The sequence below is a fragment of the Chelmon rostratus genome, chromosome 8 (genome assembly GCF_017976325.1).
Source record: "Chelmon rostratus isolate fCheRos1 chromosome 8, fCheRos1.pri, whole genome shotgun sequence".
Lineage (NCBI taxonomy): Eukaryota > Metazoa > Chordata > Actinopteri > Chaetodontiformes > Chaetodontidae > Chelmon > Chelmon rostratus.
In genome coordinates, this window is record NC_055665.1 from 5,246,743 (window position 1) to 5,272,768 (window position 26,026).

Sequence of the window (26,026 nt, forward strand, 5' to 3'; positions counted from 1 at the left end):
TGAATCATGCGCACACGCAACAGCATCCCTCTGGGGAAAGGACAGGGTGTTCATGTCGCACCAAAATGAAGAGGGAAGGAAAGAAAACACAAAATCACAGATCACAGAAGGATTAATTCCATTTCTAAAGGCAGCCAGCGGTGGAGGACGGGGAAGAAGGGAGGGAGAAGGAGCGGGGACGAGGGGGGAGATGAATACGTTTCGCCCGTTTGCAATGGCGGCCTATTTCTTTGTGTTAATTCCTCCATGGCTTTTAACTTCTAAAGCTCCCTGCATTGTGGCACAGTAAGACAGGGTGTGATTGAGAAATTTGGAGGAGTATTTTTAGCCAAAGCACTCACTCGCCCCGAGGGGACAGCATATGATTTTTTTTTTTCTCCCCTTCTTCCTCTTCTGCTTCTTTCGTGGTTTCACAATGAACCTCTGGATTTGTGCCCGGAAGGAAGAGTTGGGATCCGAACTGAATCAGCTCTCTAGCTACTTCACAGGAGCCGCCTCCTGATTGGCGCTAGCAGGCTTGTTCCAGAAATCCTTTATTCCCTCTATTACACCGCTGATGATGCAGTGTGGCAACGGTTGAGCAGTGTCACACATATGAGCTTTAGTTAAATTTGGCTGCCAGAGGAAGTGAGGTTTGTCAAGGTGTAAAGGATGGGGAGTGACAGATTCAGTGCAAATCTGATTCCTGAAAGAATTACAGCTGTAATCGATTACTGATACTGAAAAGACAAAAATCAGATTAGAGACACAACCTGATGTTTCCTTTTTTTAAGAAACAGCTCAAAGGCATTTGAGGGGAAAGTCCGGAAACTGCGCAGTCCAGCAGCATCCACTGCGAATGCTGCATTTTTCACCTCTTTCATTCCCGCAAATTCGACTGCCTCATTCGCGCGTGACAGTGCTGCGTTTGTGTGACAGCTCCGCCTCTGATCTCAAGACTCGCCCGGAGACAACTCTCCTTTTCTTCTTGCATCTCTGTGTTCATGAATTGGAGTTTTTCGCTCAAGCTGAAACATTTTCAACTCAAACGGATGAGCCTCACAGTCAGCTTGCTTCCTCGTGTCCATTGTCCTTGTGTTTGCATTGATTTTATATGTATTCGTGCCATCTCTGAAATTTGCTTTGCGCTCAGTCTGATGACACTCCAAGCATTGAATGAAAAACACATCTACCGTGAATGAAAGCATATTCAGATACGCTGGACTCAACGTGACTTAGTGAGCATGCAATGTTTTTTCTGTCTAATGCTGGTTTCCAGTCATTTTGAGCCTCTAAGTGATGGTGGTGGTGCATGGGATTACGCTTCCCCCTCAATAATCAAGACAACAATTTCAAATTAATTTTGTATCCGTCGCAATCACACCAAGCACATGCTTCAGTGGCTTCTCAGATAAATAATGCATGAAATATGGAGACAATTAAAGAGTATAAAGGAGCAAATGTTCTAAATGTGAATGTTAAGACATGCGGGACAATCAACATAGTGTGCAGTTCAGTGAATCACTGTTGTGTTAAGAACATCAGATCCACACGCTACTATCACAGTAACTCAGGAGCTTGTTAGCCAAAAGGCTGTTAGCACTGGCCAAATGCAACAAACGGCACATGTTGTGCAGAACTGCTTCACAAACATTACTTCAACATCAAACAAGCACTCAGGATGTGTGAGAGCGAGCTGTTTGGTCTCCTGAGTGCAAATGTTGGATGACTGACTGACCATGAGAGGCTGGAAGTTGGAGCATTGACCAATTACATTCAGGTTTTGCATGTTTCGGAGGCACATTTAGAAACAGATATTGTATTATATGTACAGTTTGTGGGTGCTCAGATATTTTCAAATATTGTGTAATCTGTATCTAAATGCACCTTGAAAGCAGCTTTTCCAGCCTCGTCATGGTCTTGTTAGTGTTGCTGATTCGACCTGATACAAGCACACACACACACACACACACACCGCTGGCATCGCCTCGCCAGTCTGCTCCACCCACACTCGCCCTCGCTGTGACCTCCCGTTGAACTTCTGTACTTTGACTTTTCCCATGGATCTGAACCTTTCGTTCTCTATAGTCTCATTGACTCTAATTAGCCAAAGCGGCATTTCCCACGTCTTGTGACAGCTCGTACAGACAAGCAGACCTCCCCTCCCTCCCTCTCTCTCTCCCCGGTCTCTCGTTTTGCATCCAGCTCTTTGTCTTGGCGCTCTCCCACTCGCCCCAGCTGTTTGGCCTTCAGTAAATGTCGCCTCGCACAGCGTGCTGCTGGGATCGCAGCCGTTGTGCATCTGGGGCCAAGCACTGTCTCGATCACGGCCTCTCTAACTTTCCCTCTCTGCTGCTCCTTCCTCCAGCTTTCCCGTCCATCCTCCTCTCCTTCCCGCTATCAGGCTCTCCATTTTCTAATCTAATTGCTCCCATTCCTGAACCTGAGCCACTCCCCCCCCCCCCCCCCCCACCCCCCCCCCATTACCATGCATCCCGGTCGTACGATGTCGCCTGACAGAAGATGTGTGTGGCTTGTTGTAACACAGCTGGTTGCTCCCTGAACCAGACCGTCACCAGCGGCTGTCTGCTGCAGGTTTTCATCCCTTCTGGGAGGTTGGTGGCGGGTTGAGGGGGCGGAGGTGTGCTTGTAGGGGGTGGGGTGGCAGTGTTGAGATAATACTGCTGAGGAGGACCTTTGCAAAGCAACTTTCCTTATTCAAACAGCCGGCCACTCGCTGATTGCAGCTCATTAATGTCAGGGTCCTGTCCGCTCTCCTTGGACAGTTAAGTTAAGCTGAGAGGGAATCAAAGTAAGTGTCAGAATACAGAGAGCTGCTGTGATACAGAGCCTAAGCAATCAGCTCTGATTGGATTTTGATCCACTCTTATTAACTCTCAGATTGAGGGGATGGAGCGAAAAGCGTGATGCTAATTGCCAAAACAAACTGGGAATGACTCTAAAATCAGTGTTGGTATCTGAATTGCAAATCTTCACATGTTGTGGGTGGTTTTTTCTTCTTTTTTTTTGTTTCTTCGGAAAGCAATTTTCCTTCTTGTCTACCAGTTTGGTGCCTCTTCATCTCTGTGGTGCTGTTGGGTATTATCATTAAAGAATGTGTGAAGTCAGGCAGGTCTAGCTTTACTGGAGCCTGCTGCAATAATAAAGACCTCGAACATTAATTAAATGGAAGAAATCAAAAAGAGGCTAACTGCTGTGAAAATTGATTTACATTTCTGTCGTATGCATAGCGCGACAGAAATAGCCCAGATGCAAAGAACTGCAGTGGAAAGTATTTCTCATGTGGTTTCCTTTCATCAGTTTGTTTTTGAGTCACCTGAAACTGAATGCTGTGGATATTTCTGCTCTATCCGCTGAGCTGCATGAAGCCTGGAACCAAAAATCTGTGCTAAAACATTCTCATTAACATTTTTTATACACTGTTAATGTCACATTTCAGGCCAAACAGGGAAGAAAACGCAACTCAGACACTGCAAACGGAATTAAAGGGCCTTCAGTGGAGGTGGGAAAAAAGGCTTACGTTCAGCAAGAATAAGGCAGGAGAGTGGCTTGTATATATATATATATATTGTATATGTTGGTGCCATTTCAGGGAACCAGAGACAGGTGTGGGTCAGTGAGGCAGTGAGGGTCAGGTGTGCAGATGGGAGCAGGAGCAGGTGATTGGCAACTGGTGGACAGGTGGAGAACGATAAGGTGTGGAAGGGTCCGTGAAAAGGCAGGTGTCAGAGAGAGGTTGCTGCTAAAGGGGAAGAAAAGAAGTGACGTCATGACAGTGAATATCTCTGGAGACCCAGCAGTGATTTGTTTAGAATCAACAGACGTGTTTTAGCTCATAGCACGAAAAATGTGCCTGAAAAATTAACTGAAAGATGACTTTTCCAGTCATTCCAGATTGCTTTGTCTCATGCGTTCTTTCCCTGGTCTCTCAGGTGGGACGTCCACGCTGCGTCTCTCGTCGGTGCGGGAGCTGCCAGATCAGCTGCAGGAGCTTTACCAGCAGGGCTTCGTTCTGGCGGCCGTTCACCCCTTCATCCACCCCTGCGGTCCAGAGTCCAACAGCCCTCAGCACCAGCTCTACCGGGCCATACTGGTCCGACTCAATGACGGGTAAGAGCCACAGGAGAGTGATTATTGAAAGCATAATACATTAATAAAGGAAGGAAAAGGTCAAAGCATTAGTTCCCATCCAGCCAAAGCTAATGGAAACTCTAACATCCACTTACAGTTTCTGCAGACTGACTTTAGTAGTAAGAGGTTAGCAGCAATGGCCTTAATACATGTTTGTTTTCCAGTAAAATAACATATGCAAAGGCATTATTACTAAGGCATTTCCATTATGTTGTCTGCTCAAGGAAGATTAAGGTCGTGCACAGTGTAATTGTGGGTACTGGCACTTTAGGCTAATTGTTGTTGTCTGCTACAGAAACGCACTAAAGGTTTATGAAAGGAGAAGATCAGTTTGAACTCTCATATTTAGGACCCATGCACCCAAACAATGTTGTGTTCCCTTCTGCAAGATCACACTGACCCATGCGAGTCCACATGATGACAAAAAGTGTCTTTTTGCAGGAATAAGGCTCACTGTCATTTGAGGCGGGAGACTCATTAAAAAAATGTATTTTACTAAGCAAAGGCCAGGGGCTGGCCTGAGGAAACCATCGCTGAGGGCCCTTAGACCTTCGTTATCACAAAACACTGAAGCCATTATGGTCACTTAAGAAAATATGTTGATTAGTAATGAACCTTAATTGGTGTCATTATGCAGAATAACACTTGATGGGAATCAGGTTTTGCTTTATCTTCATGTGTTGAATGGTGGAAAAGTGGTATGCTGGCTAGCTGCTAAGTGACATTGGGGTTTGAATAATGATCGTGCATGTTTACAGCTGCTTTCTATGTTTCAGAAATGATCTTTTTTAATGTTACTAATGTGGACACGTGCAGAGAGAGATTTCCACAATGGCTACCAACTAACAGAAGGAAAACCGTGGAGGCTTGTGTTGCATTTCATATCAGTTGTACAACCTTTCAGCGGTGCTTCAGCGTCCACAGCAGAGCATCACAACATCTGCTTGTAGCTCCACAAGCTGTCATGTGGGCAGCTGTATTTGGACTTGAGTCAGCAATAATCTCAATCTTCTATCTCCAGCCCTTTCAATGCGCCGGCCAAAACCGGCTGCACGGCCCAAAGTCACCGCCGCCCCCTACATCTGCCCTCCAGCCCTGTGCCCAAGCCCCCCTGTCCTGGGAACTGTGGGGGTGGGCGTGTGTTTCGGTCAGGGAAGGACGCCAGGGAGCAGCTCCAAGGGTGGCTGAAGGGCATGTAGGGAGAGTGATGGACGTTGGGAGGGTGGAGGTTGCTGTTTGTCTGGTCTGAATCCCTCACTTTCTCCAGACGTTAGCAGGAAACCTTCTGTAGTTTTTGGGAAAATTCAACCTCAGTTTTGAATGGGTCTGACAGCTCAGGGGTCCTGAAACTTGATCTTCTTATTCACGACCACATAAGGTAAAGTCGGTCCAAGTGAAAACATGACAATCAAAAAGATTGAAGCTATGAGGAGAAGCTTTGTTTTTTCACCCGGGCAGCAGTGACATGCAGACAGGCGGGGGCCAGCAGCTGAAGCCCCAGTGGCTGCTCTGTCTGGCTCTGCAGACCAGGGAGCATCCAGACCTGTTTACCAAAGCGTGGTTCCCTGGCTGCAGGGCATGGACGTGTGTGTCTGCTGCACATGAGTGTATGTGCATGAGAGTGTCTCTGCTTCTGTCTGAAGAGGTTAGAGATGCTGCACTTGAACCTCTCACTTTCTTGTGCACATGGTATGTAGCTGTGTGTGTGTTTGTGTGTGTGTGTGTGTGTGTGTGTGTGTGTGTGTGTGTCTGTGTGACATTGCACAGGATAAATCTTACTCTCTGCTGCTGCTGAGCAGAATCCCCCACAGATTCCTTGCGTCTTAAAACACATTTGCGAACGCAGACGAACCACTTCTGCAATTTCGTCACTGCTGAGCATAAACACAACACCACTGCTACTAATCTACATTGACATCTCAGTCATTTAGCTAAAGCTCTCACCCACAGCGACAGCACAATAACTGCAGAAAACCAATACCCGATATTACAAGCAAGCAAGAGTAAGGAGTGTAATAATCAGAGCCGCTGTGGCCTGACAGTTCTGCTGCAGCCACAGACTGATCATGTAACAAAAACAACATAAAAGACATAAAATTAACACTAAAGAGAGACTCACTGTGGAAGGATTTTGTTGTTGTTGTTGTTTTCGGAAACATTAATGAATAAAGCATCGGGGATGTGATTCAGATGGGAGAAGGAGGAGGACTGGTGGGAATTTGGTGAAACAATGAATTTAAGATAAGATAAAATAAGATGAAACTTTGTTGATCCCAATGGGAGAGCGTGAAGTTGTGAGAGAAAATCTAAGGATTCAATACGGAAGACTATAATGCAAGAAAATGCAAAAACAAACCAAAAAAGAGCAATGCAGTCGAAAAGTTATAAATTAGAAGGGAAGCAATTAATTGGTTTGTGCAAATATATGCTGATGATAATTTAAATTCTGAGGTGCACTGAGAGCGTGCAAAAATTGTGTCCTGAGGAAAAGCTGTTTTCAAGTTAATGCCAGCTGTCTAACACGCCTGCTTCCGTTCCCTCGTCCACGCTGTGTTTGTTGGAGATATCAGGGTTTGTTTTGCTCCCTTCAGAAGAAACCGCAGCTTTTTCTTGTCATACAGTGCGAGAAACAACCTCCACAGCGTGAGATAATTCATCACAGCAAACATGACAACTTAATTTGGGTTTGTCAAACTTTCTGTTTTATCATTATTCACTGTAATTTCGCCAGAGTTGTGCGGTGCAAGGTGTCGCGTTGTCTTGCTTGCTGTCAATCACCCGACAGCTGCGGGAAGACGCCTCAGACCGAGATGAAATATTTGTGCAGTCGTACTCTTCACATCCAGCTGTGTTTTATCTGAGGCATTTTAGTTCATCAGGATTGCATTCATTTTAATTAAAAAAAGGAAATGTTAAAAGAGTGTCACTCCTTAGTCACGTCAAGTCATCACGCTTAAACCACACACAAAAAAAGGCTTCTACTTCCAAAAATAACCTTTTTTATTTGGCCATTACAAAAATGCCTCACTGTTCTATGATCTGTTACCTCTATGGTTAAAGTCTGGCAAAGTTTAGGCAACTTGATCACCTGGATCAGGTTAGGGGACGACTCCTGGCATGGTTAAACGCCAGCGCTGACTGTTGGAAGGAGTTTTGTGACATTCTAGTCGTGTCATGCAGTCATTACTCTGCGCAGCTACGCGAGCTCGTCATTTTTCTTCACTTTCTTTCTGCAGCATCAGCAAAATAATATGCAAGTTAATGTGTGTTTCCATCAGCTGCCGTCATGTATGCAAGAAGACGTGACAAGATTACATAATTAATCAGGCATGTTTTCTTCAGTTGCTATGGCAATAGATACATAGGGTGATATGCAGAAAGGTCCACAGACTAGAGTCGAACCAGAAAGTTGCAGAAAAGTGCACCCCCACTCTTTTTTTCCCTTTTCGGAGTGGAAGCACTTAACTGTAAGTGGCAGTGCATTAATGTTTTGTCTACAGGAGACAAAGCACCAACAACGTCAAGGTTTACTCCAAACGACTCCAGCATAACAACGGACTCAGCAATATTTTGGCTATTTTTTCTTTCCACTCAAGCTTTTTATGTACAGAGTAACAGAGTATTTTCTCTCTCTCTCACTCTCATTTGAAAATTTCCTTTTATTGATATCCTCTATATTCCTCACCATGAAAACACAAAAGTCTCCAGAGTGTAACAGCGCCAAAGGTTGATGTTGCCAAATTTATCAAAAATTGTGCTTTTTATGAGGTTGTCATAGCACATAGTGTTTAATACCACAGTCCCACCATTTGTATTGAATAGAAGCCAGTCAGATGTGCAAATCAGAGCGGTGGCAGATTCAGAAGTGTTCTTCGTTATCACAGAAAGAAGAAACACAATGCAACCGTTCCTGAATTGATCCAAAATTGACTCCTCTCATTACGGTGTCATAAACACAGACTCGTACCTTTGACTTTTTATCAAAGAACCAGATAGTCAGTTCATCTTTTGTACTGATGAGGCCATAGAACTGCCAGTCACAAACCACTGTCTGTGCAGAAAACTTTTAGAAGCCTGGATAGCTGAAATAACACCCATTTTGTAAATGCAGAGAGGTGACTGTAACGCACCTGTTGTGGGGTGAAAACAAGGCAGTCAGCCACCTTTTAGAAGGTCATATAGTTGGAATGCATGGCACCTTATCTAGTCTCCCTTCCTCCAGATTGTGTCCATTAGTAATCACCTCCCATGCTGTTGTGTAGAACACCTCAGGTTCACATTCAGCATGGCCAGACATTCACACAACAGTCCAAACACTCCTCAGCCCTGCAAAACAGAAATATTGATTCTGTATGAAAAGGCTACTGCTGAATGGACTGCATCTCTTAGATAAAAAAAAAAGACATGCTTGCCTTGCTCTGGAGAAAAAGACACCATGAGGGGGAAGAGAGGAAGAGAAGAGAATCACTGTTGGAGTGTGAGGAAGTAGAGAAAGGAAGACAGAAGGAGGCTGAATGGGATAAAAAAAAAAAGAGGGAGAGATTGAGTGAAAAGAGCAGAGGAGTCGACCATCCTTTGATGGCCCCGGCCGAAAGCAGGGCCCGGGCTTTATCTCCAGCGTCTGTCACCGTGGAGACAGCTGCTCGCATCAGCACCAGCCCAGGGGAATCCAAATCTCCACCGGGGGAAAATGAAGCAAGAGAAATAAGAGAAACCAAAGAGCAGAGCATCTCCTCTCCAGTTCCCTTTCGCTGTCAGAAATCAAAAGAAGAAGAAGAAGGAGACCGGGAGGGGGTTTGGGGGGGGGTTACAGTGAATGGGATTGAAAGCATGACAGCGAGCAGCCATTCATCTGTCGCTCCAAAACATACAGCTTTTTTGCCATCGCGCTGAAAACAAAGCGAAAGTCAAGGTAAAAGGGCTGACAGCAGCTGTATAAGCGTCGGTATTTAGCATGCGCAGTGTGTCTGTGGACACAGTCACAGTCAAGCCTCCACTGTATCGGCCTCAGTGTGAATGGCTCAGCCAACAAGGCACTGTACATGGCGGGGGTGACGCTGCAGGAATCCTCGCACAGCCAGGAACTACACAGAGGTTGTGTACATGCAGCGGCATGTCATCTGTAAATGTTAAGGCACCGTCACCTGACTGATCTATTAAAGGGGGTTATGACTTTAGAAACCTTAGACGGCAATCTGTCATCGGCATCGGCCAGTGCGACACGAAGCTGCGATGCAGACAGAATGGATTGCACCATTTGAAAATTTTAAATGTCAACTGTCAAATTTCCCAGTGTTCAATTTGATTGCGATGGAATAGGGTTACAGTTCAGCAGGCAATGTCTGATGGGATATATTCATCATTATTGGGTAATTGCAAGGAGCTCTCATGTGCTCAGGCAGAGAAAGCGAGGGATTGAAAGAGAGAGACGGGTTGAGAGGTGGGAGACGGGTGGAGAGGGAGATGGAGGAAGAGGAAAATGAAGAGGTACGGGCTAAAAACCATTAGAGGGGATTCACTCCGGTGGAATTACTCACAAATGCGTGAAAATGTGGCATTAGGAGAGGCGTGTTATGTTATTAAAGCGCCACAGTGACAGAGCGCTAAACATGGGTTCAGACGGTGTCGTCGTAGCCATGAACGGGCGGGTGAGAGGTCTGGCACGGCTCTATTCCACACGCAAAAGAAGCAGGAGTGAATTCACATTCTCACAAATATTCACTGACTATGATGTGATCATGGTTTTATTCAGCCGTGACCTCCTTTCTGTAACATGAAGGGAGCTTTTATCATGGACTGTACAGTGAGTGCAACTCAACTCCTGAGACAGCAGGCTTAAAACACCTCTCTGAATGTATACTTTGTTACTCCCTGGCAACGATCAATTTAAACCTTAACCTGATTTGACTTCTTTATTCAGTCCTGTGGACGAGAAGCGATGCGATTGTGATTTTAGCGGCGGCAACATTTTATATGGACGAGTAAAAGAGGGGATGGGTCGTCAGCAGAGCTGCGCTGAAGTCTCAGGTCAAGCCCTCGTATGAAAATTGAAAATGCATTGCGAGTTGTTCTGGTCTCACAAAGCTTTGAAAGGCAAAACATGTGAACATTTATCTTTTAAAGCCGTCTTAGCTGTCTTTTAGCCTCGCTGGATGTCGGATTTTACCACTAGTAGCGCCATGAGGCTGACATTTTTTGTTTTTTAGTTAAATATCCTGGCAATGATTGCATGGATTGCTGTGAAATTGGTGTAGATGTTCAAAGCCCCTATAGAATAGATAGATGGATAGATTCAGACGACATCTGTGATCCCCCGACTTTCCCTCTGGGGCCACCAGCAGGTCCAAGTTTTCACTTATTCAGCGAAATAGTGTAAAAGAAATAGAATAATATCTGCTGGATGGGACTGGCACAAACATTCGTACAGACATTCATGATTCTCTCATGATGTATCCCCTGACTTTTCATTCTGCACCATAATAACATCAAAGTGTCACTTTGTGCAGCACTCTGGTTGTAAACGCCTGGAAAAGTAATGACACTCTCACCAGCCTACCATGTGTTTGAAGCTTAATAGCGAATGTTAAGCATTAAACATGCTAAATATCAGCACATTAGGCTTCTCTTTGTGAGCATGTTAGCAGGCTGATGTTAACTTAAAACACTCTTTGCAAAGTAGGCTACAGGCTCGCGGATCCATTAGCTTGGCTTGTTTATTGTTCTGCAATTCTAACAGGTGAAACCTTATTTTTATGGCTTATGCCTGACTGAACTCCAAAACTCAAGTATGTAAGTTTTGCTGAGCAGACAAATAAAAGAGCACCACCTATAGAAACTCCATTCCATCCATCGCCACAGTGGTGCCAACTGTATAATTCAGAGAGAAGCTGACCACTTTATGTAAAATTCTTCAACGAATCAAGATCTATTGGAAGTTTAAACAAAGGAGGAAGGAGGTGAACTGGTTTGAGACATTATTTTCATGGTTTGACTTCCACTGAAAAACAATAATATGTCAACACAATCCCTTTTCATACCTCAGTGAGCAGGGCGTAATTGGAAACCACACATTCACAAACGATATAGCCACTTCACTGCTACAACAGATCCCAGAGCAGCACATTAACAGGTAATACGCAATTAGTTACCATGTGAACGTTGAGCTCCGGCGGGAGCGACTAATCCAACCGAAGATGTTCTATGGCGAAACAAAGCATGTGGCCCATCTGTGGGCAGACAGGGGGCGGCGGGGAAGGGGGGTTCAGCAGGTGTATTAACCCAGGAGGGAGCTCCAGGTAGGCAGGCAGGCATTTGACACTCGTCTAACCGCACGAGACCTCAGAGGTTGACAGCCGGTGCTGCACGCTGAATGAAAAGTCACCGTTTCACACAGAGAAGATGGACTGCAGGTGATGCAGCTGCTATTTTTAACCCGAGGCCTCCCTGCAGGACTGAGTGCAACGTTTGAATTGTTGTTCTCACCCCCCCTCTCTCACTCTCTGATGCAGAAGTCTGCTCCCATTCACAGTTTTATTCCTAAATGATTTATTCACCGTTGAAAAAGAGGTGACGCCTTCTCTGTGCTCAGCATTTGACCGAACAAGATGACATCAAATCCGAGTGCTTAAATGGCAGCTTTTGATCCTAAAAGATCTCTCAGAAGGACTGAATCATTTTTATTACACTTATAGATTCTCATTGATCCACATGAGTTTTAATTTCTCTCCCTATTCAGCTTTTCATTTCGTCCTTTTGAGAGTGCAGACCTCTCTGTTTCAGTATCGATAAAACATGTTGTATAAGGTTTATAGTGCAAGTAATGTAAGAAAGCCAGTAAATGGTTTGCACTCAGCTGCACTATCTACAGCACACTGGCTGTGTGCATGTGTCTGTTCTGGTCCCTGAAGATGTGCCTGGAGCGCAACCAAACGGCTTGGTTGTGGTTTATGTTACAACCAACAGGGGGATACATCCACTTTTTTTGACAGCACCACCAGGCTGCTGCCATCGTGCCTTTGAATGTTATGACGCTGCAGAAAACGAGAGCCGTCTCTCGGCGCGTCGTGATGAATGTTTCACAGAGCGTGTGAAGTTTGCTCTTAACGAGTCAGCTGGCCCAGTTTCTGCTCTGCTGTGTGCTGCGACAGCGAAACGCGCGAAGCGACGGGTGTCAGTGACAGCGGCGGAGAAGTGTGGTGACTACATTAATCGGTGGGGGGCTCGTGCCCACTGGTTACGCTGTGAGGTCTAGCAGAAAGAATTCGGCCAGAGTTTAAAGTGATTTTCAAACTGTGTGATTCATGTGGGGGGAAACACAAGAGAACTTTCCCTCCTGCAAGCCTGTGAAGAGTGAGGCCAGCAACATCTATTCAAACACTAAAATGACTTGTAAACTAAAATATAGGCATATTTTGACGTGCAGCAAAAGAAAAACAAGCGAGGCTCATCAAGTAAACACTTCAAGGAGATATAAAGATGCTCATCTTATTCTCAGGTTCCATGTGAATATAAAAGAATAGGCTTTTGCCTTTTGTGCATAAAAAAGTGCGGCAGCTCAGGCTCCCAGGGGCAGCTTTAAAGGGCCGTTCCTCAAACGTTGCATGTCAAAGTGAATTTACGAGTCACAGGTAGTGCTGCACAGCCTGTGAAAACAATTGTACAATGTCTTCCCTGGCTCTGGAAAGAGCTTTCTAATGTCCGAGGAAATTACTCGAGTTATCTCAGCTTGGGTTTGGAGACTGCAGATTTGTGACAAACTGCGGGGTTTAAAGTTTGAAAACTGGGTGTTTACCGGGCAGGGAGGGTGAAAGAGGCCACCGAGCTTCCTGGATCTTGAACCATCCAGCATCCTGCTGCAGGGACTAAGAGTGTGTCCTGTCTAAACAGCTGGAATAGCTGAGGAGGTTAGTTCAATTGACTGTGTTTTTGTCTTGCCGCGCTAAAGTTGAGAAGTTTAACTTTCATATATATATATTTTAAATATGAAGCTGGAGCCAACAGCAGATTAACGTGTCTTAGTTTAGCACAAAGTTTGGAAATATTTCTATGCTCTGAACTGTTTCTTGGCTAATTGCAAGACCCAGAATAAGCACATTTCCCCACAAAATATTCCTTTAAACTGTTGTTTTGCTTCTTAGTCATAGTTGATGCATTAAATTGCTCGGTCTGCATCCAATGGGGCAGCGGGGGGGCAAGACAGGAAAATCACTGTGATAAAGCACACACACACACACACAAGAGGCAGTAACATGTATGCGCAGTCAGAGAGAGTCTTTGCATGAACTGGGAAGCTGAAAGCACTGCCTTTAATACACACGGCAGCACGCATGCATGCATCTTTTATCCTCCCACACATCAGGTGTCCGTGTAAAGCCACAGATTTCAGAGGGTGGGCACACACACACACACACACACACACACACCTACTGTATGTGCACGCTGACTCTGTAGCACACTGAGGAAAAGGGCGTGCGGGGCTTCTTCCCCTTGTCAACAGGATGAGGAGCAGGGAGATGGAAGCTGGGGCATTAGTCTCCTCAGGGCTAGCTCTGGGATTTCCTCCAGAGGACAGAAGAGGAAAATACAACACCATATAAATAGATTCTCCCCGCTCAAAATACTGATATGGCCTCAGCAGAGAGGGCTGAAGGGGGCGGGTGGGCACGAAGAGATTTGCATTGAATTTCCTATGCTCCCCATGTGTTTTCTTTCATCCATGTTGGTCTTTGTCTCACTTAAGCGTTTTATTGTATTTTTCTCCTGCCTCCCACAGGGCGACAGTAACATTAACAAAGCTTGTTGATGCAGTGTAATTTGTTGATAGGGGGTTATTTCTGTATTATAGATTTGATGCCTGGGTCTGTGAATAGCACCCTGTTTGTGGATGTTTTACAAGGGTCATTTTAGAAATTTAGGCTGTTTGCGAATGTGTGTTTGCACGTGTGTGTGAATGCATGGGCACCCTCGCGCATCGTGAGCATTTGTCCAGCAGGCTGGCCGGCTGAAAGGCTGAAACTCATTGTCCTCTCTCCCCCCACTGTGGTGCCTGCAGGGCGGAAAGGAGCCAGTCAGTCTGCCCAGCGTACAAACTGCAGCTGGAAGAGTGTCTGTCTGCTGAGCAGGTGCCCACCCCAGAGCTCATCCAGGGCTACGTCAAGAAGGTAGGGCTGCTTTACAAATGCCAAGCTGGAGGTTCTGTCAGTTTGTGCCCAGCTGGAAGGAGGGATGTGGGGGGGGGCAGGAGATAGGAAGGGAGGCTGGCTTTTATATACCGAGTCTGAGATCCAAAGCAGAGCACGTGAAAAATGTTTCCAGTACCAGAGCACAAACTCAGCCTGCTACCAAAACATGACTTTGTTTGGCGTGTTACCCCGTCTGCAGGTTCACTGAACACAATGTTTGTATGTTTACGAGCGTGTTTTAGTGAATCAAACACATGGCTAAACCTGCTCGCAAGCTCGCTGCTGTCAGGATGAAGGCTTTTAACAGCAGCATGTCACAGAATGCTTGGAGCACAGTTGGCAATAAAGTACGCCATGTTGGAGGAGTGACAAAAGGATGGCTTTTAAAAAAAAAAAAGCAAGAAAAATAAAGAAAACAGGGATGGCGGTGAAGTGTGTGCATTTCAGGAGATGTCAGGTTGTGGAAGTGGCATTGTTTGTAAAGATAATGCAGGATACTTCTCACGTTTCGACTCGGAGGCGTGAGTCTCATTTATTCATTTTTCAACACCGTTAAAACATGGCGCTGCGCATGAACAGTAATGCCGCATGTGTAAACATCACCGGAACATATCATAACCAGAACTCTTAAAGTGACCGCACGTATTATGTGCAGTGAAACATTAAAACCTACGAATTAACACAGAACTGAACACAAGTGTACAAAGGTGAATTATGCATATATCTGTAAACGCTAAGAGCGCTACACATGTCCCCCCAGAATTCACTGTACAATCAAAACCTGAGACACAAGTCATTGATAATCAAAACCTGAGAAACAATTTAACGATTAGGCGGGCGAATCAAACGTCCACAGCGGCTCCGCTGAATGGGAGGTAATGGAATGGGAGGCAATGCAACTGCCTGTGGGGCAGCCCCGGAGGAAGGCGTTGGCGTAACAGGGGCGGGCGGCGGAGGCCTAACCCTGGGACGGCCTCGTTTTGGGGGTTGTGCCAACTCAACTGGCCTGGCTAGATCCAGGTGAGCTGGTTTAAGACGGTCCACAGACACACATTCCTGTTTGCCCCCAACGTCTATCACAAAGTGTTTGTCCCCTGTCTCTATGACACGGAAAGGGCCTTCATAAGGTGGGCGGAGAGGCCCACGGTGACCATCCACACGGATGAAAACGTATTCAGTGGACTGTAGGCCACTGGGGACATGAGTGTTCGGTGAACCATGGCAGGACGTAGGGAGTGGAGCAAACAGCCTGGCATTGTCTAATAGGTTAGACCGCTGGTGTGTGGCTGACCAAGGGGCTGTGGCGCTAGGCATGAAATCCCCAGGGACCCGCAATGGCTGGCCGTAAACCAGCTCTGCTGAGGAGGTCTGCAGGTCTTCCTTCGGCGCTGTCCTGATGCCAAGCATGATCCAGGGGAGCCTGTCTGCCCACGAACTGTCCTTCAAACTGGCCCGCAGGGAGGCTTTCATGGATCTGTGGAAACGCTCACAGAGGCCATTGCTCTGGGGATGATAGGCTGTAGTACGGTGTAGTTTAACTCCCAGGTTTTCAGCGACAGCGTTCCAAAGTTCGGAAGTAAACTGAGCACCACGGTCTGAGGAAATGTCTGACGGGGTGCCAAAACGGGACACCCAGGTGCCAATGAATACACGTGCAACGTCTGCTGACGTTGTGGAGGACAGTGGAACGGCCTCTGCCCACCGTGTGGTCCTGTCTACCATCGTCAACACGTGAGTGTAGCCCTGTGAGGGTGGTAGTGGACCGACTAGGTCAATGTTGACGTGGTCAAACCGCCGCTCCGGCACTTTGAAGCACTCCAGTGGAGCTTTTGTGTGACGGTGTACCTTAGCACGTTGGCATGCCACACAAGTGCTCGCCCAGTCCCTCACGTCTTTCTTAAGCCCATGCCACACAAACTTTTCTGCCACCAGCCGCTGCGAGGCTTTGGTGCCTGGGTGCGAGAGGCCGTGGACGGCGTCAAACACAGTCCGCCTCCACTTTGCAGGCACAACAGGCCTTGGTGAGCCCATGGAGACGTCGCAAAGCAGAGTGGTGCCAGCATCGTCGAACGCCACCTCTTGCAGTTGTAGACTAGTTGTGGATGAGAGGCAAGCCTGCACGTCCGGGTCTGTGGCCTGATCTGCTGCCATGCTGCTGTAGTCCAGGCCGAGGTGGACTGCCCCCGCAAGCGCACGGGAGAGGCAGTCCGCGACATGGTTGTTCTTTCCTGAGATGTGTACAATGTCCGTCGTGAACTCAGAAATGTATGTGAGCTGACGCTGCTGCCTGCCCGACCATGGCTGAGTGACTTTGGACATGGCAAAACTCAGTGGCTTGTGGTCCACAAAAACGGTGAACCGGCGCCCTTCCAGTAGAGAACGAAAGTGTCTGATGGCCATGTACACGCCAAGTAGCTCTCTGTCGAAAGTGCTGTACTTCTGTTCACTGGGGCGCAACTGCCTGCTGAAAAAGGCCAGAGGCTGCCAAGCGTTACCCACCCACTGCTCGTAGACCCCACCCACCGCAAAATCTGAGGCGTCCGTGGTGAGTGCAATTGGGGCGGAGGGGGCAGGATGTGCCAACATTGCGGCCTTAGTCAGGGCCACCTTAGCATCCGCGAAGGCCTTGTCTCTCTCTGCTGTCCAGTCCACTGCACGTTTAGGTTTTCTGCCTTTTAAAGCTTCATACAGGGGTCGCATGGTTTGGGCGGCTTTGGGCAGAAAACGGTGGTAAAAATTAACCATGCCAAGAAACTCCTGTAAGGCTTTGACAGTGACTGGGCGTGGAAAAGTGGTGATGGCTTCCACCTTCGATGGGAGAGGGACAATCCCGTCCTTTGTGACTCTGTGTCCCAGAAAGTCAATGGCGGACAGGCCGAACTCGCACTTGGCTGGGTTGACTATGAGCCCGTGCTCCGTGAGTCGCTCAAAAAGTGTGCGAAGGTGTGACATGTGCTCTGACAGGGATGAGCTTGCCACAAGGACATCATCAAGGTACACAAAAACAAAAGGCAGGTCCCGTAGCACAGAGTCCATGAGCCGCTGGAAAGTTTGAGCTGCATTCTTGAGCCCAAAAGGTGTGCGCAGGTACTCAAACAACCCAAAAGGTGTGATCACAGCTGTTTTTGGGATGTCGCTGGGGTGCACGGGCACCTGATGATAACCTCTGATTAAGTCCACCTTTGAAAAAATCACTTTACCAGCCAAGTGTGCAGAAAAATCCTGGATGTGCGGAACTGGGTAGCGGTCAGGCGTTGTCGCGTTGTTGAGCCGCCGGTAATCGCCGCAAGGGCGCCAGCCTCCCCCAGGTTTGACAGCGAGGTGAAGGGGTGAGGCCCAAGGACTGTTAGAGCGTCGAACAATCCCCAAGCGCTCCATGGCCTCGAACTCCGCCTTTGCTGCTGCAAGTTTCGTTGGCTCGAGGCGCCGAGCGCGGGCGTACACAGGCGGGCCAGCGGTGGCTATGTGGTGCTCGACGCCGTGCTTGGCAGTGGTGGAGGAGAAGGTGGGTTGCGTGAGTGCTGGGAACTCGGCGAGCAGCCGCTGGAAATCGTTCGTGTTAGAGAGCAGACTGGAAAAGTGCACTGTGTCAGAGTCAGTGGGCATGCATGCATAAGAGCAGAAAGTGACAGCGTCGATCAAGCGGTGATTTTTAACGTCCACCAACAGTCCATACGCACACAAAAAGTCGGACCCTAAGAGTGGTACGGCCACCTTGGCCGTCACAAAGTCCCAGCCAAAACGCTGCCCCCCAAAACACAGTTCAACGTGTCTCGTGCCATACGTACGGATGGGACTGCCATTGGCGGCTTCCATGGGGGGGCCGTGGGTATCAGCCACCACGTCCACCTGTGAAGCAGGCAGAAGGCTCCGTTGTGCCCCTGTGTCGCAGAGGAAACGCCGGCCAGAGATGGAGTCGCGGATGAAGAGCAGCCTGCCAGTATGGCCGACACTCACGGCCACTAGTGAGCGCCGGCCTTGAAGTTTCCCACTCCACTGTAGCTGCATGGAGAGCGGCAACGTTTAGCCTTGGGGCCAAACTTCGCATGGTAGAAACACACACCTGAAGAATGCTGACCTGAAGGCTGCTGACGACGAGGAGCTGCTGCTGCGATGAGTAGGTGATCATCCCCTGTCTCGGAGACGCCCCCTGCAGGGAGGAGGGCTGCTGCACAGGGCTGCTGAGAAGCCAGAAAACACTTATCAGCCTCCGCGGCCAGTGCTCTGCAATCAGTGGTCGCAGTGTTGGCCAAAGCAGCTCTCACGTGTGTAGGCAGTTGGCGCAGGAAAAGGTGCATGAACAGAAAATCCGGGTTGTTGTCCCCCAGCAAGTCGAGCATGCGGTCCATTAACTCGGAGGGCTTACTGTCGCCGAGCCCTTGAAGAGAGAAAAGCCGGTTGGCTCTCTCCGCGTCAGTTCGAAAGTTTTAAGCAGAAGTCTCTTCAGTGTTTCATACTTTGTTGTCGTAGGAGGACGTTTAAGAAGGCTCACCACTCTCGATGCCGTGGAACTTCCGAGGGCAGACACCACGTAGTAGTATTTAGTGTCGTCGGCGGTAATCTCACGCAAGGCAAACTGTGCTTCCGTCTGAGCAAACCATGCAGAAGCCGAGGATTCCCAGAATTCGGGGAGCTTGAGAGATACAGCGTTGGCCGTCATGGTTAGGCGATCTGGATACGTCCAGCAAACAAACTTCGTTCGGGGTCACCAGTGTGGAAGTGGCATTGTTTGTAAAGATAATGCAGGATACTTCTCACGTTTCGACTTGGAGGCGTGAGTCTCATTTATTCATTTTTCAACACCGTTAAAACATGGCGCTGCGCATGAACAGTAATGCCGCATGTGTAAACATCACCGGAACATATCATAACCAGAACTCTTAAAGTGACCGCACGTATTATGTGCAGTGAAACATTAAAACCTACGAATTAACACAGAACTGAACACAAGTGTACAAAGGTGAATTATGCATATATCTGTAAACGCTAAGAGCGCTACAAGGTATGAATTAGTGGTAACTTTACAACTTTTTCTTGGCACTTCTCTAATATGAGCCGTGTTGACAAGCTTCTACTTGCTTGTGGTAGATTATTATCAACCTCAACATTTTCTGAACGGTTTCCATTTGAGACAGTGTGACTAACAGAGTGTCGACATTTTGATAGATAGTAGTTTTGTCAAGCAGCAGTTTATCATGAATTACATGTCAAATTCAGGCAGGGCTGCAGGAAGTGAGAGGCTGCTGCTCTTGATTATTGGGATCAATGGTGATAGAAGTGTTCAGATTTGAGATCTCGCCCAATTAGAAAAAGTTGCAAAAACGGACCCGAACCAGTCAAAAACACCTCACTGAAAGATCGAACAGCAAATTAAAATAAACAGCAAAATGTGCTTAAAGTATTAAAATGAATGTGCATCTTGGGCAGAATGCTCCATCACAGAGAAACTGGATCATTGGAATATTATTAGTGATGTTTCAACATGTAAGCAGCATTTTAATGTTACAGCTGGTGGAGGTAGAGCTCATCTTATTTACTTCACGTGCTGTTGGATAGTTTAATCTGGAGCAGACTTTCATAAATTGATCGTGCTTTGTTTGTAAAATCTTAATGTGTAAACTAATTCTAGCTGTCAGATCAGTTAAATAGCATAAAATTGAGATTTAGTGTAGTTTTACAGTTTAGTTACTTTCCACCACTGCTCAAAGAAAGTCAGACCTGGTCCTAAAAAGATCCACGTATAACTGAACCCCATCCTCAGTGTGGTCCACCCACAATGTGGTGACCCACAAAGAGAGAAAGAGCACCAGCAGCGGTCAAAAAGTACATGCAATTATTACCCATCAACACGTGCTTCTCCTGCTGTATTTGTCTGTTCAGAGCCACTTCTGAGTTATAATCAGACAGATATACAACAGGAACCTTCCTCACCTGATTAGACCAAATGCAATTTGGACCCGGCCCAACTCAGGTCCCGGGTCAAGAATCGGTGGATCCTTACTTTACTATGGACCTTTGCAGTGCTCTAATCCAAGAAAAAGTATTATAGGAAAATACTCATTGTATGTCATTTGGCATTTATGTTAAAGGGCATTTTAATGTTTTACATTTAGCTACTTAGTATATGGTGGAGTATAATCTACAGTGTGTCATCCATCACAGTTTAAAAGTTTACATTTTCCATCTTTATTTAAGTAACGAGCAGCTTTCATTAAAATGTAGTGCAGACAAAAGTACAATATTTCCCTCTGTGTAAAGTTCACTACACTTGAGCAAATGGATTTTCCGAGCTATAAACATTAAATGTTAACATTCATTCTCTGTATTTAGCTGTTATTTTTATCCACAAATCTCTCTTCCTCCTCAAATCCATCACAGTTTTCTAAATCTGTCTCACAGACATCACAGGATGATCGGATTTACTTCTGGGTTCACAGACAGTTAGATATTTGTGTGATTTGGCATTTTAAAATACGGCTTATTGTTCAAACGCACTGCTTCCCGGCGCCTGGATGTATGTACGCTGTGTTTCTTTAATGGTTCAAGGCTAAAGTTAATTAGCAAACCAAATAGCTTAACATTTCTGCATTTTCCGCTGAGGAGATGAAAGCAGCTCACAGGAGCCAGAAAGCTGAAACCACATTCGCTGATCTGATAATGAATTGGCTCTGTCGCGTGTGTCACTGTTACGAATGCGCTGCTGGAGAAAGCCTGTTTGAAACGGCACTTCAGATGATATATACGAGCACGCCCTCCTCTCTTGTGAGCTCGTTATGCTGCGTCATCACGATTCAACCCCTCCGCCTAATCTGTACATTACCGACCGACACGTCGGCCTTTGAAGCCTCGCTCCTGAACTTTTCTGTACGTTTTGCCCTTCGATTAGTCATGCAACCGCAGTCCTGTAGGACCTCATTACTGTTGGTTATCATTTTAATCTACTGAGCTGCTACAGGACTGCTGGAGGAGGAGGAGGAGGAGCAGGAGGCCATGCTAGAAATCTATTAAAAGAGAAGTGGACATGGATGAGTGGTGGAGGAGTGAGTCCATTCCCTTCAGCCTCTCTCTAACTCTCTGTTGCTTTGTGTTTTTCCTCTATCTTCTTCTTTTTTCTCTCATTTTCTTTCCTTTCTCTTCCTCGCTGTCTCAATCTCTGTCGTTATCCTCTCCTCCCGTCATCTCTTCTCTCGCTCCCTCTGCCTTCCTCAATCTCTCTCTCCGGGGTTTTCATCTTGACCTTCAGACACCTCCTCCTGGTGCCACTTTAATAACTTACGGGGGAAATAGGAAATGTGGTCTCAAGTCAAAATTGAAATGGGTTTTTCACTGCAGGCTGTTGATATTCTGGTGGCAGAATACGGGAAGCTGCTCCCAGAATATTTTTCATCAAGTTTGCGCTCGGCATCATTTCGGTTAATGAAGAGAAATGATGTGATGCAAAGTTTCCTTTTTGACCTCGAAACCTCATTTTCCTGACCTGAGGTGGTTCCTTCTGAGCCAGAGCAACTTGTCTGCTCATTTAGTTTAAGAAGTTTAGGAGAATGCAAATTTTTGTCCTCCACTTACTCTGTAGTGATGCAGCACAAAGTGTGTTGCAGTATTTTCCAGCAGAATATACGGGACCTGACTGTTGAAGGGCTGCAACTCAATTATTCAATTAGCCCCAGGGTTCAGCTTGTAGCTCTAATGTCCCCTTTTGTTTCCCTTTAGCTTTATAGCTTTAAGGTAATTATGAAGGAAAAACTCAAGCCCAACACTTTTTTTGTTTTTCATGGCTGCATCATTTCATCAGATGGATATATTCTACATGTCTTATACATCAGTCACCACTGTAGCAGCATGGATGTAGGTTTACAGTGTTGGTCACGGTGTTTCTACAGACAATCAGGTTCCCCAAAGGATTAATCCTCATCACTTCAGTGATCTCCTGAGTCTCAAGATTCAAGATTGCCTTTATTGTCATTGAGCATGACATGTCAATGAAATTTGCATTGCAACCCCAATGTTAGAAATGAGACAATAGGAAAGATTATAAAATAAAATTAAGATACTAGAATAAAATAAACCAACATGCAGTAAAATATTAAATATTAAATAAAAATATACCAGAAATGAAAATATACTAAAACAATACAAATATACTAAACAATAAACTATACCAATGAAATGTACCAACAGCAGCTTAAATATACTATATACTGAGTGCAATAGCTGACCATTTAGTTAAGCGTGTGTGTACTTTAACATTTAAGTATTTTAACATTTAAGTACATACATGCTTAACTAAATGGTCAGCTATTGCACTCAGCATATACATTTTACAAACATTCTCTGGAGCCGCCCTAACGCTGACACATTAGTGAAATGTCTTGACAACTGACGGACAGATTGCCTTGAAACAGATATCCAGGTCCCCTTCTGTCATAAGGAGTTTTTGCAGAGTGACATGCAGATATCGGCGCAAAAGCAGACAGTTTATTGTATTGTATGCACTCAGTATGAAAAGTGCAATTTAAGCGAGCTGAGTTGGGTTGGCTGGGAGGAATGGTAAGCAGCGGTGGAGCGGTGAGGTGAGGAAGAGAGAGTTGGCTGACTTTGGGGAGGAGATCCAGGCAGTGCACGGCTCAGGGTTTTCTACGAAACACTGGCTGAGAGCATGGAGGGAAAAGAAAAATAATCACAAACCAGTTTCATAAAGGAGCCGAGACAAAATAGCACAGAGGACGAGTGACAATCTGACAAAGCGTGAAGCGAAGAGTTGGGGTTTTTATACTGAGCTGGTTGAGTAGTGATGAGCCACAGGTGTGGCACAGGAGGGGCAGGTGACCACGCCCAGCTCAGCTCAGACAGACTCAGGTGGAGGAAGAGGCAGGGGGACACTGCCAAATCCTGACACCTTCAGGGTGAATGTGATGACCCCTTTACTTTTCATCCAGCACCAAAATCTCATTTTATTTATGACCAACAGTTCGTAAAACTCATGACGTTCCCATCGGCCTCAGCCACGCTGTGTGTTTTTTGCTAATTAGCTTGTGTAGATGCACACATGATAAACCTTATACCGCTAAGCACCATTTTAGCATTGTCATAAAGAGCATGTTAGCATTTAGACCAAAGCACTGCTGTTCTTAAGTATAGCCACGCAGCATCGCTAGCAAGGACGTAGAAGCAGATCTTATTTTCGACACATTTGACATATCTTTTACTATTCAATCCACCATGATGCAAACAGAGAAAGTGGCAAATTCTCACATTTAAGAAGAAGAAGAAGAACGAGCAACTGATGACTGATTAATCAGCGAAACACGAATCGTCACTACATTTGACATAAATTTGGATTCATCCCATTTTGTCACTCATACACACTTACAGTATATTTGTTATTTATCTGCAGCCTTTGTTCTGATGCCGCTCTGTTAGCAAGATGTCTCAGGAAGAAGAAATCTAATCTGAATTGTTCTATTTTATCAAACAAGGTATTTGATAAAATGCTAATGATAATAACAATGGTGCTAACAATACATTTGATCATTGCAGCTCTCTATTCGAATGCATTTTGCTATCAACTGCACAAACATTAGACAGTCAAAACCATTCATCTCTCTCTCTGTCTCTCCGGCTGCCTGCATTACCATTAAATGAGATACAACAGTTGCTCCCTTTTATCTCAGCAATTCCATTTCAACATATTGGTATGAGGAATATGATGTGGAAGCACCCAGAGAGCGTTCACTGATATTAAACAATATGGCTGGAAACAATGTGACTGTTTTCCAATTTAATTTCATAGTGAATAACCTGCGAATTTGATTTGATTTTTATTCTCTTCCTTCACTGTGGCTCTAGATAGCGGCAGGCACCACCTCGGCTATGGGGGTGGGGGGCAGGGTGGTTGGTGGAGGTGGGGCAGAAATGGAGAATGGCATCATTAACATTCTCTGACAGTTAACATTTTAATCTCGCTCCATGGCAGGATCCCAATATTGACATAAAATACCAGACGACAATAAGGCAGGCGTAAAGAGTGGAGCGCTTGATTTGGGATGCGGCCCGGGCCTGACTGGGGTTGTGGCCGCTCCAATCCAATCAACGGCGGTGTGGCTGGAGAAGCTGCAGGGATGGGACGAAAAGAGAGAGAGAGAGAGAGAGGGGCTAGAAAAATGAAGAGTGGGGAAAACAATTCCAGGATAATCGATGTCAAAGTCATTCTGAAAGTTTGGTTTGGGTTTGAGATCTCTCGGGAAATACCTTCTGAAGTTGTGCGTTGTGGGTCGCTCCTATTTTGCATCCTGAATTTACATTTTTGGCATTTGTTTTGATGCTCTGAACCCAGAAATAATGAGAGCAGCAGCAGAGCCACATCCAAGCTCTGCACCAGTATGTGCATCAAGTCGAAGGCTGCAGCTAATGATCATTTTTACATTGATTATCCTGCCAATCAAGTTCTTTATTAATCAGTTAATCATTTAGTCTTTAAATGATAGAAAACATAGTGAAAGTGTCTCAGAGCACAGGTTAACATCTTCAAATCGCTTGTTTGCTATCATATATTGGCAAGAGAAGCAGCAAAAAGTGAGAAGCTGGAAGCATTTTTTGCTTAATCAATGAAACAATCAATTATAAAATAGAAGTTGATTAATTTTCTATCGAATGATCAAAATTAAAATCAGTGGATGTCCAGTAGCAGCAGTGGTTTTATCTGTTTTCATGCTAACGTCTGATTTTTTTGCTCATACATTCAACAGCAGATCCAGGACGCTGCAGACCAGGGGGTGATGTTTGTGGGATTTGTCCAGGAACCCTATGGGGCCCCATGCACCAGGATCAGAGAACCAGACACCCCCTCCCTCTCTCTGCACTCCAGCCCCAGCTCTGTGCTCGGCTCCCTGGGCAGCTGCAGCCCCTCGAACCCCTCGAGCCCCAGAAACCACGCAGAACCGGGAGCTCAAGCCGACGCGGTGGAAAAAGAGGCGAACGAGGAAGCCTCGTGTGGGGCCGCCGAAGGAGCGCCGAGTGGGGAGAAGAATGAAAGTGAGAACACTGGGAATCATTCAGGGACCGGGGTGGAGGGCAGCCTGGACGAGGTCTCGCCTGCGGCTTCTCCAATATCAGAGGGAGATCTGACGGAGGAGGACTCGCCGTGTCACAATAACAACAAAGACAGAGGCAGAGACACAAAGGAGAAGCCGAGGTACCGCCCGCGGAGGGGCGATGGTGAGTGCTCTCTGTGGTCGTCATCAGAAATGCAAACTAAAAGGAAAAAGATGTGTTAAGCAGATAATATGTTAATCAGGACTTCCAAAGCTCTTGTGTGTGAAGATGAATGAATGTGGGGGGGAAAGAGGGAGGACAAAGTGCCCACAACAGCAGGCGAGGAGGTGTTTTGATTGGACGATTCTCCTGGGTAATGGACATGAAGATATTTTATGTGCTGCAGTGACACAGAATAGAACATAGATTTTAAAAAAAGGTGAAAAACACCAACAGAGGCACATATGAAAATACGAACACGTGCAAGCACATACACATGTATATGAATACACATTTAAAACAAATAGCAAATATATAAAGTTTTATTCCTTGTTTCCTCAACAAATTCAGCACCATTACATCTTAAAATTAAAACTTTCTTCCACCTTTTTAACATCCAAACACATATTTTTGCATTTTTTAAATCAAATTTCATTACCTCAAGCTATTTTTTTTTAAATATT

General features: G+C 46.0%; 1 protein-coding gene across 1 annotated transcript in view; it reads left to right on the plus strand.

The window, feature by feature from the left end:
• LOC121610877 (raftlin-like) overlaps nucleotides 1-26,026 on the plus strand; it is a 104,380-nt gene that overhangs the window by 39,112 nt on the left and 39,242 nt on the right. The window contains exons 3-5 of the mRNA XM_041943189.1: nucleotides 3,933-4,110; nucleotides 14,183-14,291; nucleotides 25,058-25,526. Of these exons, the coding sequence (XP_041799123.1) occupies nucleotides 3,933-4,110; nucleotides 14,183-14,291; nucleotides 25,058-25,526 (756 nt within the window). The remainder of the gene's footprint in view (nucleotides 1-3,932; nucleotides 4,111-14,182; nucleotides 14,292-25,057; nucleotides 25,527-26,026) is intronic.